Raw genomic sequence first — 15,835 nt, forward strand, 5'->3', positions numbered from 1 at the left:
TCGATTCCGCTTTGAGGACAAAACTCACCACATAATGCAGGGACCTTTGGATTTGATCATTAAGGCAGTTTTTAAGGGAACACTTAAACGAATGTTTTGACATTTTGGGGAGCACGCTTGCAGTGGCGTGAGTAAATTTCTGTTAGTGAATTGCTAAGAGAGTTAACAATGACCTGATATAGGTAATATGACTTTTTTTTATATCAATCTTTTACAATTTCTAGCCCGTCAGTTCTCGTTAGAGGGATTTTTATCTGTTCATGCAGCAGAAAGCTTCTAGTTCTGTTCTTGGGTCGTTGTGTTTGCACTTCTGTTCTGAGCTCACAGATTTTCTATAATGTTTAGGTTCCGGGACTTTGAAGACTACAACAGCCTCCTGAAGTGGTAAATTGTGAAGTTTGAGGTGTATATGCTGAGGCGAACACCCTACTTTACATTTAATCCATTCAAACTTCCACTGGCTGCAACACAAACCCAAAGCATGATGGTTCCACCTCCATGCTGAACATTTGGACCCTTTTTCTTCAAACATATCTCTGTTTGTTGCAGCCAAAATGTTCTGTTTAACGTCATCATTCCACAGGACTTGTTTTCCAAACGACCTCAGCCATGTTCAGATGTTAATTTGCCAACTTCTTATGTTGGATTTTGTGAACACAGGACAGGTTGTCTTCTGATGACTCTTCCATTAAGTGTCGCACAACGATTTCTTCATCTTGTAGACCTGCAATCGACTTCCACCGTTTAACATTAGGAACTGAGGAAACAGCTCCCTAAAGACCCCTTGCTTTCCTCTTTTGCCTTCTCCTGCTTTGTGAGCATCGATTATTTTTAATTTTCAGAGTGGTGAGCAGGTGCTTAGAAGAGGCCATGGCTGTTGGGAATTCCATATTTTCTTTTTTTGTTTTTTTTTTTTACTGGAAAACAGCTATTTACAGGTAAAAATTTAAATGAACAGATATAAACTTCCTCAACTAAATACAAGTTTTCTAAAGTTTTATGGCTACATATGCAACTGAAGTACTATCTCATTAACTATGCACTAGTTTACACTGATGTCCGATGGAAGAAGTGTAGTAAAATAAACACCTAACTATGTATTTAGGGTGTTTTCTTTTCTCCAGACAACATGGAAGCAAAGTATTCCAAAGTCTCAATATTGACCTGTGCATGAAAAACCATGTTTTTTCCTGCATTGCTTGACCTTAATGCAGAAATGTTGCATAACATACCCTCAAGCCTTTTTGGAAATCAGCTCAATTTCTACTAATTTTTCACAGGAACAAAAACATTGAACCTTTTGCATGCCACCGTACCTCTTAATAAGCTAGGATCTGATTGATTTAGCCTTTTGCTGCAGACAAGGAGGTGACATGTTTGCACTTTATCCGTCTTATTGGAAAGTAAAGACACAGAAAATGCTCATAAATCAAACTGTAACCGCTCAGTTGTTGCTAAAGCGTTTCGCTCCACAGCTCTATGCTACGCTTGGCTCAACCGCGCGGTATCAAATGTGTGGAAAAATAAACGACACATTAAAAAGTCAGATGATGAATGCAAGGTCTTTATATATATTTCTTCAGTATAATTGCAACGACATATTCATAGAGCACTGCAGTACAACACGGAATGAAACACAGACACCTGTTGTCGCTGTATGACGTGGTACGAGGCAAGAGTTTCCCTTTTGTTAACGGGCGCCTTCGTTGTTCAGTCCGATTAGTGCACCGTGTTGAGTATGGAGACATTTCAAAGCTTCAGCAAACTTAAAAAATAAAGAGAACAGACAAATAAATACTGTACAACACCATATATGTAATACTAGATTCAGAAATCACAAAAAGATCATGCTTTTTTTCCTCAACAGAACACTTATATATGTATATGCACCTTCATAGAACAATGCAGCATTTCCGGCGAGTTTCCCTTCACAATAACACTGTCGTCGACAAACGGCAAAAATAAAGTGCCTTCCTTTAAAACGAAAAAAAAGAATTGGTGATTCCAGAATGCAAATGCGTGTTTGCATTTGGAGGTGGAATTCCTGAAAGAAATGTTTGGAGCAAACATCTGTAGAACCAGATTGGATGGAAAGGACACTGTTGTTGGGTTGTTTCTTGAGTGAGGTGCAGAGTTTTAACACAATTACAGCTATGAAGCTAAAACACGCTGTCAGTGGTTTAGCTTCAGCCTGTTGAAACCTATGCACCACAGTAAAAGGCGGAATATTTGGGACTAGTTTCTGTGACCGATATCCCGTGTCGTCAACTACGTGACCTCTCAGGAACTTGAGAATGAATGTCCTTTCTATCCAATCATGTTCTACGCATCAACCCAAAAGACCCTAACAGCATCCTTCTTCCACACATTGCATCGACAGTTCAGTTGTGAAGATCCCGACTGCTTTCTGAATATGCACAAAAGCATTATCTGTTCATCACTTCCAATCTGGATTACACACTCAATACACTAATCTTTACCCCAATACACAAGATCCAATAGTGCTCCGCTGTCGAGGTAAATGATGAACAAATTTGTTTGTCATGGTCAGTTAGTCCCCCTGAGAACATTGCATCTATGAGAACAATCTAATCACTCTGTTTTTTTTTTTTTCTTTTGTTTGTTTTTTTTTATCCCTACATTTGCACCGTAGAGACGTTGCAGGCTGGATTTACACAGGCACCAACAGTCTGATTTTTTTTGTTTTTTTTAATCTCTTTGGCACCCAGATCATATATTTTCCTGGCTGTGAAAGAAAAAAAAAAGTGAGGAAACACATGAAATCAATCTGTGTGACAAAACATTTGCAATCAAATGTGCTGTTCCCGCATCGTTACTGCCTAAAGGCTACTCTCGTAATCCTCGCTAGCAAGATCGATAAGGACAGGAGGATGTTTCAGATCCTTTTAGCTTAGCTGTCTGGTTGAGATCCCAAATTCCTCGATTATTTGTAGTTTAATGACTCAGAAGAACTGGCCAAAACGTTCGTTACTGTGATCTACTGATCTTCCCCTTAAATCCTTTGTAAAACCTAAAGGATTTTATATTGTAGCAGCATAGTTATTCAGGATATTCTGTTGGACTCCACGTGTTTGTTTCATCAATATAACCAGCTCGTATTCATATTATATATCAGAATGTTAAACCTACAAGAAGCACGACGAGGTTGTTTAACCATATGTTGCTATTGCCGATCATGAGCGCTCCAGGACACCATCACAAAAGCCAGTAGGTAGACATCATGCTTACACGCACCCAGGAGAGAGTACTGAATATAAAAAGAAAGAGCTTGATGTCATGCCAGATGTGTATAAGAGATTGGCAAGCGATGGGACAACACTGCATTTTTTTTCTTTTTTTTTTATATATATATAGTTTTTTTTTTTTGCCCATTCAGTTCAGTTCAGTTGAGCTGGATTTCAGGACACTCTGCCAAATCCTAACTTGAGACAACCAGACTTCATCGTTATTCCTAAACTCCCAATCACAACTGTAAATTTCCTCTGAGTCATTAATGCAGCTTTAGCGGCTGGATGTGTAGATGTAATATTTCATGACTATTAAGGTCGGCTGTCTCCTCTCAAATTAAGTTGGGCCCTCGGACTCTCTGAGTGGAAGTGGTAGTTTTGGCTGTGGTCCCTCAGTACTCCCTGGCCTCTTCCAGTTCGTCTATGAAGACGTCTTCGTGGGGGTTTTCTGGGCAGCTCAATCCGTTATTGGGCGGCCGCACCACGTGGAAGCGGCTCCAGTCTCCCTTGCACAGGATCCAAGGCAGCACGTCCACTTTGAAGTGCAGCTCGGGTGAGAACTCGGTGCTGATCAGGTTAGGCGTGCCCGCGCCTTTCCCCCTCGTGATCAGCCGCCCGCGGTCGTCGTAACAACAGTGCTGCGCTGCAAGAGTCGACGAGTCGCTGGAAAGCGCCGAGCGCATACAGCTGCGCGCCGAAGGCTTGTAGATGTCCAGGCGCTCCTTGGGGCCGCTGGCGTCGCGCCACCGGAACGGCCGGCCGCGAGTCTCGTCGTAGACGCTGACCACAGTGTACGACACCTCAGACGGGTAGGAACAGGGGCAGCTGGGCAGCTCAGACAGAACCTGGTGGAGGTATCTCTGCAGGAACTCACTCTTGCAATTCAGCCACTTCTCACAGCTGTCCACATCTGTTGGAGAGAGGACAGCAACAGCACATAAAACTGTTGTTCATGGTAGCACTGCTGATAGAATAAACAGGCATCACTTTGGAATCAGGTCTGGATCTTATGCCTGGCACTTGTAAACATGTATAACAGATTTTTATGCAAATTGTAAAGTATCATATGAGAAAGAGCGAATAGAAATGGCAAGATTCAAGTTTTGTAAACACTTTTTTGAACTTGCTTGAGGTGGTTTCCTTGACTTTTTTGAAAAAAGGGGTTTCATGGGAATTGGAAACACCTTTTCAAATAAGTTCTGACATAGTAGACATTTAACTCAAATGACTGATCTGCTGTTTCTTTTGTTAAATTTTCATCTAGACAACATGAAACATGACCAATAGAAGCTGACAGCAGAGAACTATGACAGCCTTCCAGATTAAATAGAATTCTTGAAGACTTCTCCCCATATTTCTCTCATAGATGGTACTGGGTACTATCATATAACTTGCATTTGCTAATATGTCCAATATTGCTGCCTGAAAGACGAAAAGCTAACTCCCCACCACATTGTATCAGTCCCACTATACACCTGACTGTAGCTTTGTAAAATTGCGGATTGTACCAGTTTGAGGTTAATAAAACATGGTATGATCCTTTAAACTAATAAAAGCTGTAACGGAAAACTTCTCATAAAAAGTTTTTTTTTAAAAACAACTCACCTGTCCCAAATGGCTCAGTGCCATTCTCCATCTCGAAAGGGAAAGGCTCTACCACAGTGTTGACATCACCTACAAAGAGGAGAGCGGTAGATCAGCGTGGGATTAAAACCAGCTGGCAAAACAGAACAAAAATATCCCAGTACTCTGTTGTTTTTAATTGCTAAGATGAGGGTGGAATCGCACCAGGACAAGGCTCCAGGTCACACTTGGAGGCTTCGGTCAGAGTGCAGGAGTAGCCGCAAGACTTGGTCCTTTTCTTCTCACCGTGTCCACATGTGACTGAACAGGGAGACCAGGGCGTCCACTCATCTGTGTCCTTCTCTGTGGGAGAGAAAACAAACACAATTTAGCAGTGACACAAACTCAAAAACTTCAAAACCTGGTTTACACTCCTTCAAAAACCCTTCAGCTCTGAGAATTTACATATGGCAAAAACTCTCCGAGAGGTTATGAAAGCTGATGAGATGATTACTGTAAGGGCTCTACATCATGCTTTCAGTAAAAATTAGAACTACATGATGTGCTGTATTTAACAAGCTAATAGGAAGCAGCTTCAGAGTGTTGATAGGGAGAATAAACACATGTGGAAACAACCCAGCTAATAAAAAAAAAACACGACATTTTGTTTTCGTGTGTACTTCAACAGTCTAATTCAGAACAAACTTCCAAAGTCTCCAATGACAATTTTCTCCTGGTCTAACCTTTCCCATGCAAGCCCATGTTCTTTTTAAGAAGGCTTCAGTAAAATTAGAGAGAGGGAAGCTGTGCTGTGGCTGTCCGCCTCCGCACCATGTTTCCTTGTGGTGTTAATAACACTGAAAACAAGTCTTTCTTGATTAAAGGCGAGGTGGGTGCAGAAATACCAGCCTGGGTGTAGCGAGCACCCAATTTTACTTTGTGGGCGCTGCCAGCTTGCCATGTGGCCATACGAGAATGAGGTCTCAGGAGAGTCTTAATTACAGAAGAAGCTAAGGCAGACATCCTTGATTTATGTTCACCGAGTCTTTAGATGTGACCACTTAATGGGCATTGTTGCCTTTTGCTGGCTCGTCTCTGCGTACAACAGTCAAACAGATAAAGCCTATACACTGCCATGACGGATAAGAGAGAAGGATTGGAGTGAAACATAGTTTTAGACACTTGTTACCACAATACAACAGAAGAGTTTGGTGCAACAACAACCTTCAAAAACAAACAGATCAATCATGCACACATTTGTGTCTATGGGAAATCTCTTTGAAGAATGAAAGCTTCACGCTGTGGTGAGTCCATGACTGTGCACTGATCTACAGCAGGATTCACATACGTTCTTTCGCCTCCCTCTCATTCACCATGTACACCTCACCTCTCGCTCTCTGTCATTATTTACTATTTTTACCACTGAATAAGTTGTCTGTGCAAGCTGAGACACAACACAAGTTATGCAGAGCCCTTAAAGCCCCCCAAAATTCTTGAACTCGCTCAAAAGGCCGAGCCGCAGAGGGCAGTGAGGGCCGCCAGGGTCTGAGGGGGGGCCCAAGGGGTCCTGGGGAAGGATGAAAGGGCTGGCCAAATGGCCCCTGTCATTCTGTGTTCCCAATCTGCCCTCTAATTGTCCACAAGCAGAGGGCTGTTTTGTCCCAGGGAACAGTGCCGGCCTCACGCTGCCATTAGCGAGCGCATCGGACCCATCTTCAAAAGGCAGGCCTCTGCGACCAGCACGACCAGTGTCGACTTCAAAGTACCCATAACCCACAATGTCCTCATGGTCGAGTGCTCATGCTGCCTCGCATGCTGGCACCATTTGGTTCTCTGTGACTGTGAAGACAGTTATCATGCAGCCTTTTCTAAGCCTGCTCTCCCACATTTATCCCCTTTCCCCGTCCAGACAATCCCTCATCTTTACCTCTTTTTGATGTGACAAATTCAGCGTTTCAACACTTTTGATTTACATTATTTTCTTTGGTAAAAATCTGCAGGGGAATTTTTAAAAGCCAGCTTCATGAAGTCATATCTGGAGGAGCTGTGTTTATACGGCACTACCAGCAGACAGAGAGTGTACCACTTGGCAAAACTTACCATAGTAGCTCTGCATTGGATCCCAGCCTTCGTTCCAACGAGTATCCCAGTCTCCGCCTACTCCGCTGGGTAAGGGCTCCTCGCTGCCGTAATCCAAAGAGTAATCTTCCTCCTCCTCTTCCTCGCCAGTTTCCCCCACGCCTGACCGGCTGTTGCTGTCCTCGCTGGAATCGGCGTCGGTGTAACTCCAAAACAGCGGCCAGAAAAGCTTCTTGCCTCCAAGCCAATCGACTGTGGAAGAGGGGGAGGAGGAAGAGGAGGGTAGCCAGTCTTTTTCCTTGGCCACTTCCTTCTCTACCTCCATCTGAGGGTCGTCAACCACTTCAATAGTCACCTGCGAAGACCAAGAGAAGGCCCTGAGTGACCCACACATTCACATGTATCATTGATCTGATCGTGGACAGCGTCAGTATTTGTGAACCCTCAACAGAGGACAAATAAGCAATTGAAGTGTTTGATGTTGCTGCGGTTAGGTCTGCATTAAACACCATAAATACTTTCTGCAGCTTTAGCGCTTGACTTACAAGCTCCTCTCAAGAAATCAACCATCTCAAATCCTTGGGAGAGTACTTTAGCGAGCGAAAGTCAGCCAGTCAGACGTGAGCATGAGCATTCAGCCAACCAAACGATCCTCTCAGGGAGAGAATGTGAACCTTTATTCTGGATAACTACCTCTCATTACCTCAATATGACTCATCCTAGATGCTACAGTACTTCCCATGGGCCCCACTTCCGCTGATGTGAAGACCAGGCAAAGAAAGAGTGAGACGAGAGAGGGGAAAGCTATGTTTCTGTAACTGCTGCAAACCTAATTTCACAGTTAGGGAAGAAGTGCGATGATCGGGAACTGCTTGTTGTTTGTCTAGAGTCGGAGTTTGGGTGTATCTTGTCAATGTGCTGCATGAAAACACATCATTATGTCCCTCTAACCACATCCTGATTACACTGACCAGAGCTGGAGAGGATAAGTGCCTCGAGATAGGTTAAACTCCTTGGGTTCATTTAGAAGGAAATGAGGACTTAATAGACACTTCTGATCACAGATCTCTTTTTCCTTTATGACATTTTAATGAAATAGTCGTAAAAATGACAGCAGTGTCTCTAAGATTAGGCTGAGAGTTTGTTGATTTTTGTTGCACATTAAGGGAATAAATCATCACAACTACCGACACAGCGGCCCCAGTTCTCCACGCATGAAAACGTTTAACCCATCACTCACCTGTATGTTGGGGTTCTGCGAGTTGATGTCAGCATTGGCCAGGTCTGGAAAGTTCTTCAGGTCCAGGATGAAGGGTTTGGTCTCCTCCTCAGGCTCGGGCTGTGGGAGAACGCCGACGGACCGATGCTGGGAGTGAGACCACCTCCTCTGGTGGCTGTGGGGCTCCGGCAGCAGACTCTGGACCTGGTTCTGCTGCTCCAAAGCCTCTGGGACATACTGGACCCCACCACTGTGAGCTGGGTGGCCGTGAGCCTGATGGAGAGTACAGATATGTACGTGAGCCATTTTGACCAAAAAGTATCTTGTGGAACAACAAAAGAAATTGCTAAATAAAGACCTTGATTAAGGGCAACTGAGACAACTTGCGCACATTGAAAAGCTAGGAGCTACTTTTGGGGTTTTGCAGTGGCTTATTGACAAGTCTAAAAACAATTAGTGCTCTGTTTCCAGGAAGAAACCTTGATACCATCCACCACTTCATAGCTTGGTCAGCAATTCCAAAAAGCCCCTGAGGCATCCAACTAACCAGCCAAGTGACCAACCAGCCTTCGTTTCATTTTCTTTTTTTCCCACAACAGTCATGGCATCCAGGCCGTGGACAAAGAGGGTCCTGTGCCAGAGAGATCCTCTTTTAGCTTTAATGAGAGGGCCTGGGAGGCGTGGGACCCCTGGGCTGGTGCAAGTGTGTCTGAACCTGCTGTTCTGCCGCCACTACAGCCACCGTTTAATTTGACCTTTCAGGTTTTACGGTTACTTAGAGGGAAGACCAGCAGGAAGAAACATCATCCCAGAGATTAATGGTGATTAATGGTGACACTGTAATTGTGGGAAATTGTAAATGCATCTGAAATACAGTCAGTGAAATTTGATTTTTGGTGGGTTTGATTCTGTGCCTGTTTTGTGTCTTATAGAACGCATGTTCTATTTCATGGCTGTCACCAGTCAAAGCCTAAATCCAAACCCTCTAATGAACGCTCGTCTGCCATTCACTCATGTCTGTGTCATCCTGAATATGCTAAATTGGCCCAAACATATGATTGGACAAGAATTTGAGATTGGACCTGAGCCAGTTTGCGGTCTGCTCAGCAAAACGGTGGCAGTTGAAGGGCTAAAGAGGAGAGAAACGTCTGAATTAATGACCAGTCGGTTGATGATTTATGGTTATGGCCTCGAGAACAGGGCGTACTTTTCAGTGACTGCCTGCGATTGTCCCATAAAGAACTTATGTGGTCGGTCAAATCCAAGAATGTGAACACATAAAGCCTGTTTAGTGGAGAAGCCTGTCGGGCATGATAAATGATGGATGGAGTTGGCCCCCTCCTCAGATATCTGTAAACTGGTGGTGACAAATAGGTAACCTTTTTGGAATACTTAACCTTTTACCCTATAATTTCATCCACAGTTTTCTAACATCACACATACTGAAATAAATCCAGTGACCATTTATCACATTTTCTGATAAGTGTTACCCAAGTAGTACAGAAAACTCTCAGCTCCTACTTGCTGCTTTGCTTTGTTTGTTATCATTAGAACCTGAGTGTCTTTGGATTTCGGATGGTTCATCTAACAAAACAAGAGAACCAAGACATCTTCCTTCTTGGACTAGAACGACCTTTTTTCACGAAAACCTGACTTTTTATACTCTAAATCATAAATCAACACAATATTCTGCAGATTAATCAATAAATGAAACTCCTATTTGCTGTTTTTGTTTGTTTTATGTCATTGTAAACTGAGTATCTTTGGACTTTTGGGCTGTTTGTCTATCAAAACAAGACATCTGAAGACATCATGTTAGACTAGTAAGGACATCTTTCACTTTGTCCTGATATTTTATACACTATAAATACTTAAACAAAACAATAATCTGCAGATTAATCATTAAATGAAGCTTCTAGTTGCCTGTTTTCTTCATTTTACATTATTGTAAACTGAGTTTCTTTGGATTCTGGACTGTTAGTCTAACAAAACGAGACATCTGAAGATGTCATCTTGGACTGGTGTGGACATATTTCACTTCTGCCTGACATTTTATACTTTAAGTACTTAATGAAGACATTCATTTTCAGAATAATCTTTAAATAAAGCTTCTGGTTGCTGTGTTTCCTTGTTTTATATTATTGTAAACTGGTTGTCTTTGGAGTTTGAACTGTTAGCCTAACAAAACAATATAAGTGAAGACATCATCTTGAACTGACTTTTTACACTCAAAACAATAAATCAAGCCAGCGGCCTGCAGATTAATCATTAAATGAACCTCCAAGTTGCTGTTTTTCTTTGTTTTATATTACTGTAAACTGAGTGGTTTTGGATTTTGGACTGTTCGCCTGACAAAACAACACAACCGAAGACATCATGTTGGACTGGAACTGCCGTTTTTCACTGATGCTTGACTTCTTACACCATAAACAATGAATAAAGAAAATAATCTGCAGATTAGTCATTAAAAGAAGCTCTGTGTGTTGCACTGGTCAGTTAGTTTTATGCCTCTGAAAAACTGGCTTATTTAAAAAGCCAACTTGCTGTACAATTCTGTGCAAAAATAGCACAGGAATGCACCAACGTCTTGCTGCCAGAACCTCCATTTTTAATATATTACCTTTGGAAACTATGGCTAGAAATAAAGCAGCTACCATTGATTCTCTGTCTGTACATAGCAAAAAATAAAGGCTCCATCTTCTTCCATCATACATCTCGTGTCTGGTTGAAGATTTTGTTACGGCACCGTCCTGCATTTCACCTTGTACCTGGCCTGAGTGCGTCACCGTCCAATCTGATTAGCAGCGACCGTGCATACCTAACGTTCACACACATGCAGACTCACACTGACTCGAAAAAGACTAAGTCCAGAGTCATGAAAGAGGCCACATACTTTCACACCCTCCTCATCTCGTCTTGTTACACATCTGGATCCTGTATTCTTTCGCCCTGTATATCACTCTCCTCCTCCCTTCTTCCTCCCCCTCGTTCTCTCTGATCCTGCTCTCCTCCTCTCGGTAGTGGGGCTCTTCTGATCAAAGGCCCGATGGCTGATGGCATGCGGTGTGTTTAACAGGGATGCAGTGGGGTACCTCGGCCTGCATTCTCTTCGCAGACGTTACCGACGATCCGGCCTTTTTGGCGAAAGCGGCGCTTTCAAGCGGCTGAAAAGAATGGATCCATTTTTGGGCTACTGTCATTGCTACTGCTGATGATGACACACATTCAGGTTATGGAGAGGAGGTCAGGAGACTGGATGAGGGGCAGCGGGGGCTGAGGTGAGGGGCAGGGACAAGATCCGGTGGGGCTGGGGGGCAGGCTGGGAAGGCATGCAGTGTGGCAGCCCTGATTTATGTGCTCGCAGATATCAAAGGCGCCTGCACTTGGCTGTTTCCAAACCATTACAGAAGAACAATAAACTATGGACGCTCTTTGATCGCCGTCTTTCGCAAATGGAAACGGGACAACAAATGCATGCCTGGTGGAATCGGGGTGAGGTTGCGGAGGTCGGGGTGGGCAGCAGGGGTACAAAGCAGAAGAGGGCAAACAGGTCCCAATATTTAGAAAAGAGGCCACTTCAACACAACCCTCCTCCTCCTCCTGCTCCTTCTTTTTCTTCTTCACCGAGACATTGGGGGGCAAAGCCAAAAAACAGGAAATTCCACATTAACACAAAAAAGAGCCAATGTAAACAATCAGATGAATGACACTTGACCCGAGCTCCAGCGCGAGAGATGCCGAGGGCTTGCCTTATTCTGGTTACATAAGCATCTCGTTACTGGGCACCCGGTTTACTGAGCCTCCCCTCCTCCTTCTGTCTTCCTCTGCTAATCTCCCCTCTCCATCCGCCGCTTTGGCTTCCAGCAGGTTTGCAGGCGAAAAGGTACAGAATCGCTGCCTGCTTGGTGAATGAAACCAACAGTCGCACAAGCCGCAGTTTTTCTTCTTCTTCTTCTTCTTGCTAATGATTCCCTTCTCTTCCCTCCCTCTCTCTTTTTCCCTCTCTGTCTCTTTGGACATCAATCAGACAGATGATGAGAGAGGGAGAAAGTCCCAATAGGGCATCCATGGGAGGCCACACAAGAAGGAGAGTTCAAAGGCAAAAACTGAACCCTGACACAAACACACACAAACAGACTTTGATATCCAAATACGTCCGCGCGTAACACAAACATTCCCGCGGACGCACCACACACTGCACAGCGAGTATGTGTGCGGGGAGTTTGGATTTATGATAGCAGGGTGTTTTTGCCCAGTGATGGCAAACTTTACTATACATGGAGAGAGAAGTGGAACAAAGGAAAGCAACGCGAAGTGATGCGGAAATTCTGTCATTTTGACTCATTTGGTGGATTGAATGTTTGCTGGAAATTGGTAGCTGAGTGAGATCAATGATTTGAAGGTGATTTAAGACATGTTTTTGAATGACACTCGGTTTTAAATGAACAAAAGTATAAAAAGAAATGTATTCAGACTAAATTACCAGCTTAGTCGCCTAAAGGTGCTTAATTTTAGTGTCTATAACAATTGTGCTCATAGTTAAAAGCAACTTTTTAAAACGTTTTACTGCAGTTTGTGCTTGTTGTTTGTCTGATTTTGCACAAGTTAGGAGCATAGGAGTGGATAGGGTGCAACATATTAAAATAGTTAGCAAAGTTTAAGCAGTTGGCTAATTGTTATCTGTTTTTTTCAGTGGCAATGTAATTTTTACGCCACTACAGCTTTTTGAGACATGCATCTTAAGTATTTAAGCTATTTTGAAAAAGCAAGAAACAAAAAATATCCATAGAAAACTTAGTTTGCAGGCAACATTTGACAAAATGGGAGCAGCGCATGAAGGACGGCATTTTGCAACAATTAGCAAATTAGCAAAGCTCGGTGTGTTAGCTAAGTGCTATTGTGAAAAAAATCTCTCTTTTTTTTGGGCCAGCATGATTTTTAAGACACTACAGCTTTTCCAGACATTTTACTAAACTTTCTAAGACACAAAAAAGACAAGAAACAAAAATATTTGAAGAAAACTTAGACATTCCAAACAATGGGGGTGCACAAAGGATAATATTTTTGCAATGTTCAAGATGCTAACTCATTTTTATCGTTAAAAAGCGTTTCTTTTCAGTCACTGTTGTGATTTTAAAGATGCTACATCTTTTTCAGACAAATTATTTAACTTTCTATGCGACAAAAAAGTCCTTTTTCCCTCCAGGGGGATATAGGTTTACATGAGGGATGACATTTTGCAAAAGTTAGCAAAGGTCAAAGAGTTTAGCAATTGTTTAAAAATTTGGGTTTTTTTAGTGGCAAGCACAATTTTAAGAAGTGACAGCATCTGGACACAAGTTACTTCAGCTACAAAAAAAGCAAAGAAACACAAATTTATGAAGAAAACTTACTTTGTGGAGTATAGTAGTACATAAAGGGCAACATTTAGCAACAAAAAAATGTTTTTGCAAACAACAAATACATTTTTTTCAGTGTCAGGTGGGATTTTAAGACACTTTTTGAAACTTGCTGCTCAACTTTGGAAACTCAAAGAAAAAAAAAAGCCAAGAAACAAAAAGTCTGAAGAAAACTTACCTTGTGGGCAACTTTTTAAAAAAGTACTTTGACTTATGAAGGTGACACAGGTATGAGCAAGGAGGACATTTAGCAACAGTTTGCACTTTGTTATGGTTAAAACAAGCAGGTGTGACTTGAAGAGGCTACAGCTTTTTGGAGAAAAAACACAAGAAACAAACAAATATTTGAGGGAAAACTTACTTTGTGGGCAACATTCTTGCGTCTGGTGGGAAACCCAGTCCCCAAACTAACGAGAAGTATCGACCAAAGCACGACCAGCATCTGAAATCTCCTCTCCACCTCTTGACGCATCTTCAAAGCTTCCTGAGAAGATGAGTTTTTTGTTTTTTTAACAAAGAAAAAGTACTTTTCTCTGAAGTTTTTTTTTGGAAGAAGAGCTTGTTTCTCCTTGTCTCTTGACAGTAGACAGATGCAGGTTTTTTCTTTTTTCTTTTAAAGCCTCTTCAGTGTCGGAGTGTCGCACTTTATGAAGATGCGCACCAGCGTCCGGAGCTGTCCCGCGCGCTATCCATATCTGGCACCAGCGGCTCGCGCAGCGGCAACGTGTGGCGGCTCGAGCTTCTTCTTCTCTCCCCCATAAAAGCACGCGCAGCCGGTAGAAGCTTTAAGTAACGACAAAACGAGTCCCGACACCCCCCCACCACACACACACACCCACAGAATCTCCCCGTCCGCACCGGCGCTCCGCTTATTCAGCTACTTTAAACGGTGACTCACTCCGTCGTGTGTGGGTGGGTGGCTGGCTGTTTTCTTCCAATACATTGACATCTGGAGTTCATAGTATTGCCGCGGCGTTGTCTCTGTCTGACGCGTTAATCCAGCTGAAGTTCATCCACCGGTTCGAGAGGACGTGAGGGTGTGTAAAGTGTGTGTAAAGTGTGTGTGTGTGTGCAGCGCCCAGCCAACCGGTTTCGGTAAACTCGCCTCTTTTTTTTTTTTTCTTTTTACGCACGCATTCGGAGGGCTTGATGCTGCAGGAGTTGGGGGTGGGATGCTCATTGCTCACAGCTGTGTGGAGGGAGGGGCGGCTGCGAGGGGCCGCGGAGGTACATGATAAGGTAGAAGCTTTAGTTGACATGATGGAGCAGAGAGAAGTGTACTTTATCAGCTATAGTCTTGGCATTGGAATAGATTTTATTTGATCACTGGGGAGGGCTGAACTGCAGAGTCTCATAACTTTATAACAGGAATCTACTATTCTGCATGAAAGTGCAATTATAGGTCCTTCAATTGGGTGCATTATTCATCCTGTCATATCTGTAGATATTCATATGTATGTTCATGAAGTCATACCTGCACACATTTATATTTAAACTCATCATATCATACATGTACATATCAATATGTAGATTCCTAATGTCATATATGTGCATATCCATGTTTACATTCATCATGTCACACCTGTAGATATTTGTGTTCATGAAGTCATACCTGTACACACCATGTTTAAATTCATCATGGTATACCTGTCCATGTATATATGCCAATTCATCATATCATACCTGTACTGATCCATATTTAAACTGATCATGCCATATTTGTACATATGTAGATGTATATTCATCATGCCTCATCTGTACATGTGAAAGGTTTATATAGTCTTGATTATATCTTTATTATTATTATTATTATTATTTAGCCTTCTTGTACTACTGTTTCTTGTTTTCTCTCTTCCATGCCTCATCTGTGTCTAATTAGTGTAATATGTACATTTCCCCCCAGTGAGGATCAATGTTTTAAGTTATTCTGGTGAATTTTTATGCACCAATATGTGCCTCGAAGTCCTGTTTCTTTCATGTGTTTCTAAGAGGTGGCACATGTATTAAAGGGGATGAAGCCCCTACAACCCCCCCCGACATCTACGCCTCTGCTTGAATGTCTAAAGTGAAATGGTCCACCAGCTCCCTGTGAAATTATTTCCGTTGTTCCTATTTAAGCTTGTTTTCTAAACTTTAACGAGTCCTTGGCTCAAGCTGCCAGTTTACAGTCAGGTTGAAGTTAGTGGGTGACTGGTCAGTGTGGAATTCTGTGGAACAGCAGCGTGTCAGTGACTTATCAGTCAAAAAGGCTTTGCAGCCTCGTCATGAGCTGTTCGTCTGTGTGAGTGTGTGCGCTTGCCGTAAATAAACACAAACCCATTCCAGAG

General features: G+C 42.7%; 1 protein-coding gene across 1 annotated transcript; it reads right to left on the bottom strand.

Annotated features, from left to right (window-relative positions):
* Positions 1–1,550: 1,550 nt before the first annotated feature.
* Positions 1,551–14,355, bottom strand: ism2b (isthmin 2b). Its single transcript, XM_008281992.1, has 6 exons — positions 13,870–14,355; positions 8,131–8,382; positions 6,912–7,245; positions 5,037–5,174; positions 4,854–4,922; positions 1,551–4,158 (listed from the first exon to the last, which is right to left on the bottom strand). The coding sequence occupies exons 1-6, from the start codon at positions 13,978–13,980 to the stop codon at positions 3,641–3,643; spliced, it is 1,422 nt and encodes a 473-aa protein (XP_008280214.1). The 5' UTR covers positions 13,981–14,355; the 3' UTR covers positions 1,551–3,640.
* Between the last annotated feature and the right edge of the window lie 1,480 nt (positions 14,356–15,835).

Source organism: Stegastes partitus, unplaced genomic scaffold (genome assembly GCF_000690725.1).
Source record: "Stegastes partitus isolate 25-593 unplaced genomic scaffold, Stegastes_partitus-1.0.2 Scaffold254, whole genome shotgun sequence".
Lineage (NCBI taxonomy): Eukaryota > Metazoa > Chordata > Actinopteri > Pomacentridae > Stegastes > Stegastes partitus.

What these genes read in the sequence shown, in the direction of transcription:
- ism2b (XM_008281992.1), bottom strand. Translation starts at nt 13,980, where the DNA reads ATGCGTCAAGAGGTGGAGAGGAGATTTCAGATGCTGGTCGTGCTTTGG. An exon ending in TGACCTGGAGCCTTGTCCTG is followed by an intron (nt 4,923 to 5,036) that starts GTGCGATTCCAC and finishes TCCTCTTTGTAG; the next exon opens with GTGATGTCAACACTGTGGTA. An exon ending in CACTGAGCCATTTGGGACAG is followed by an intron (nt 4,159 to 4,853) that starts GTGAGTTGTTTT and finishes TCTCTCCAACAG; the next exon opens with ATGTGGACAGCTGTGAGAAG.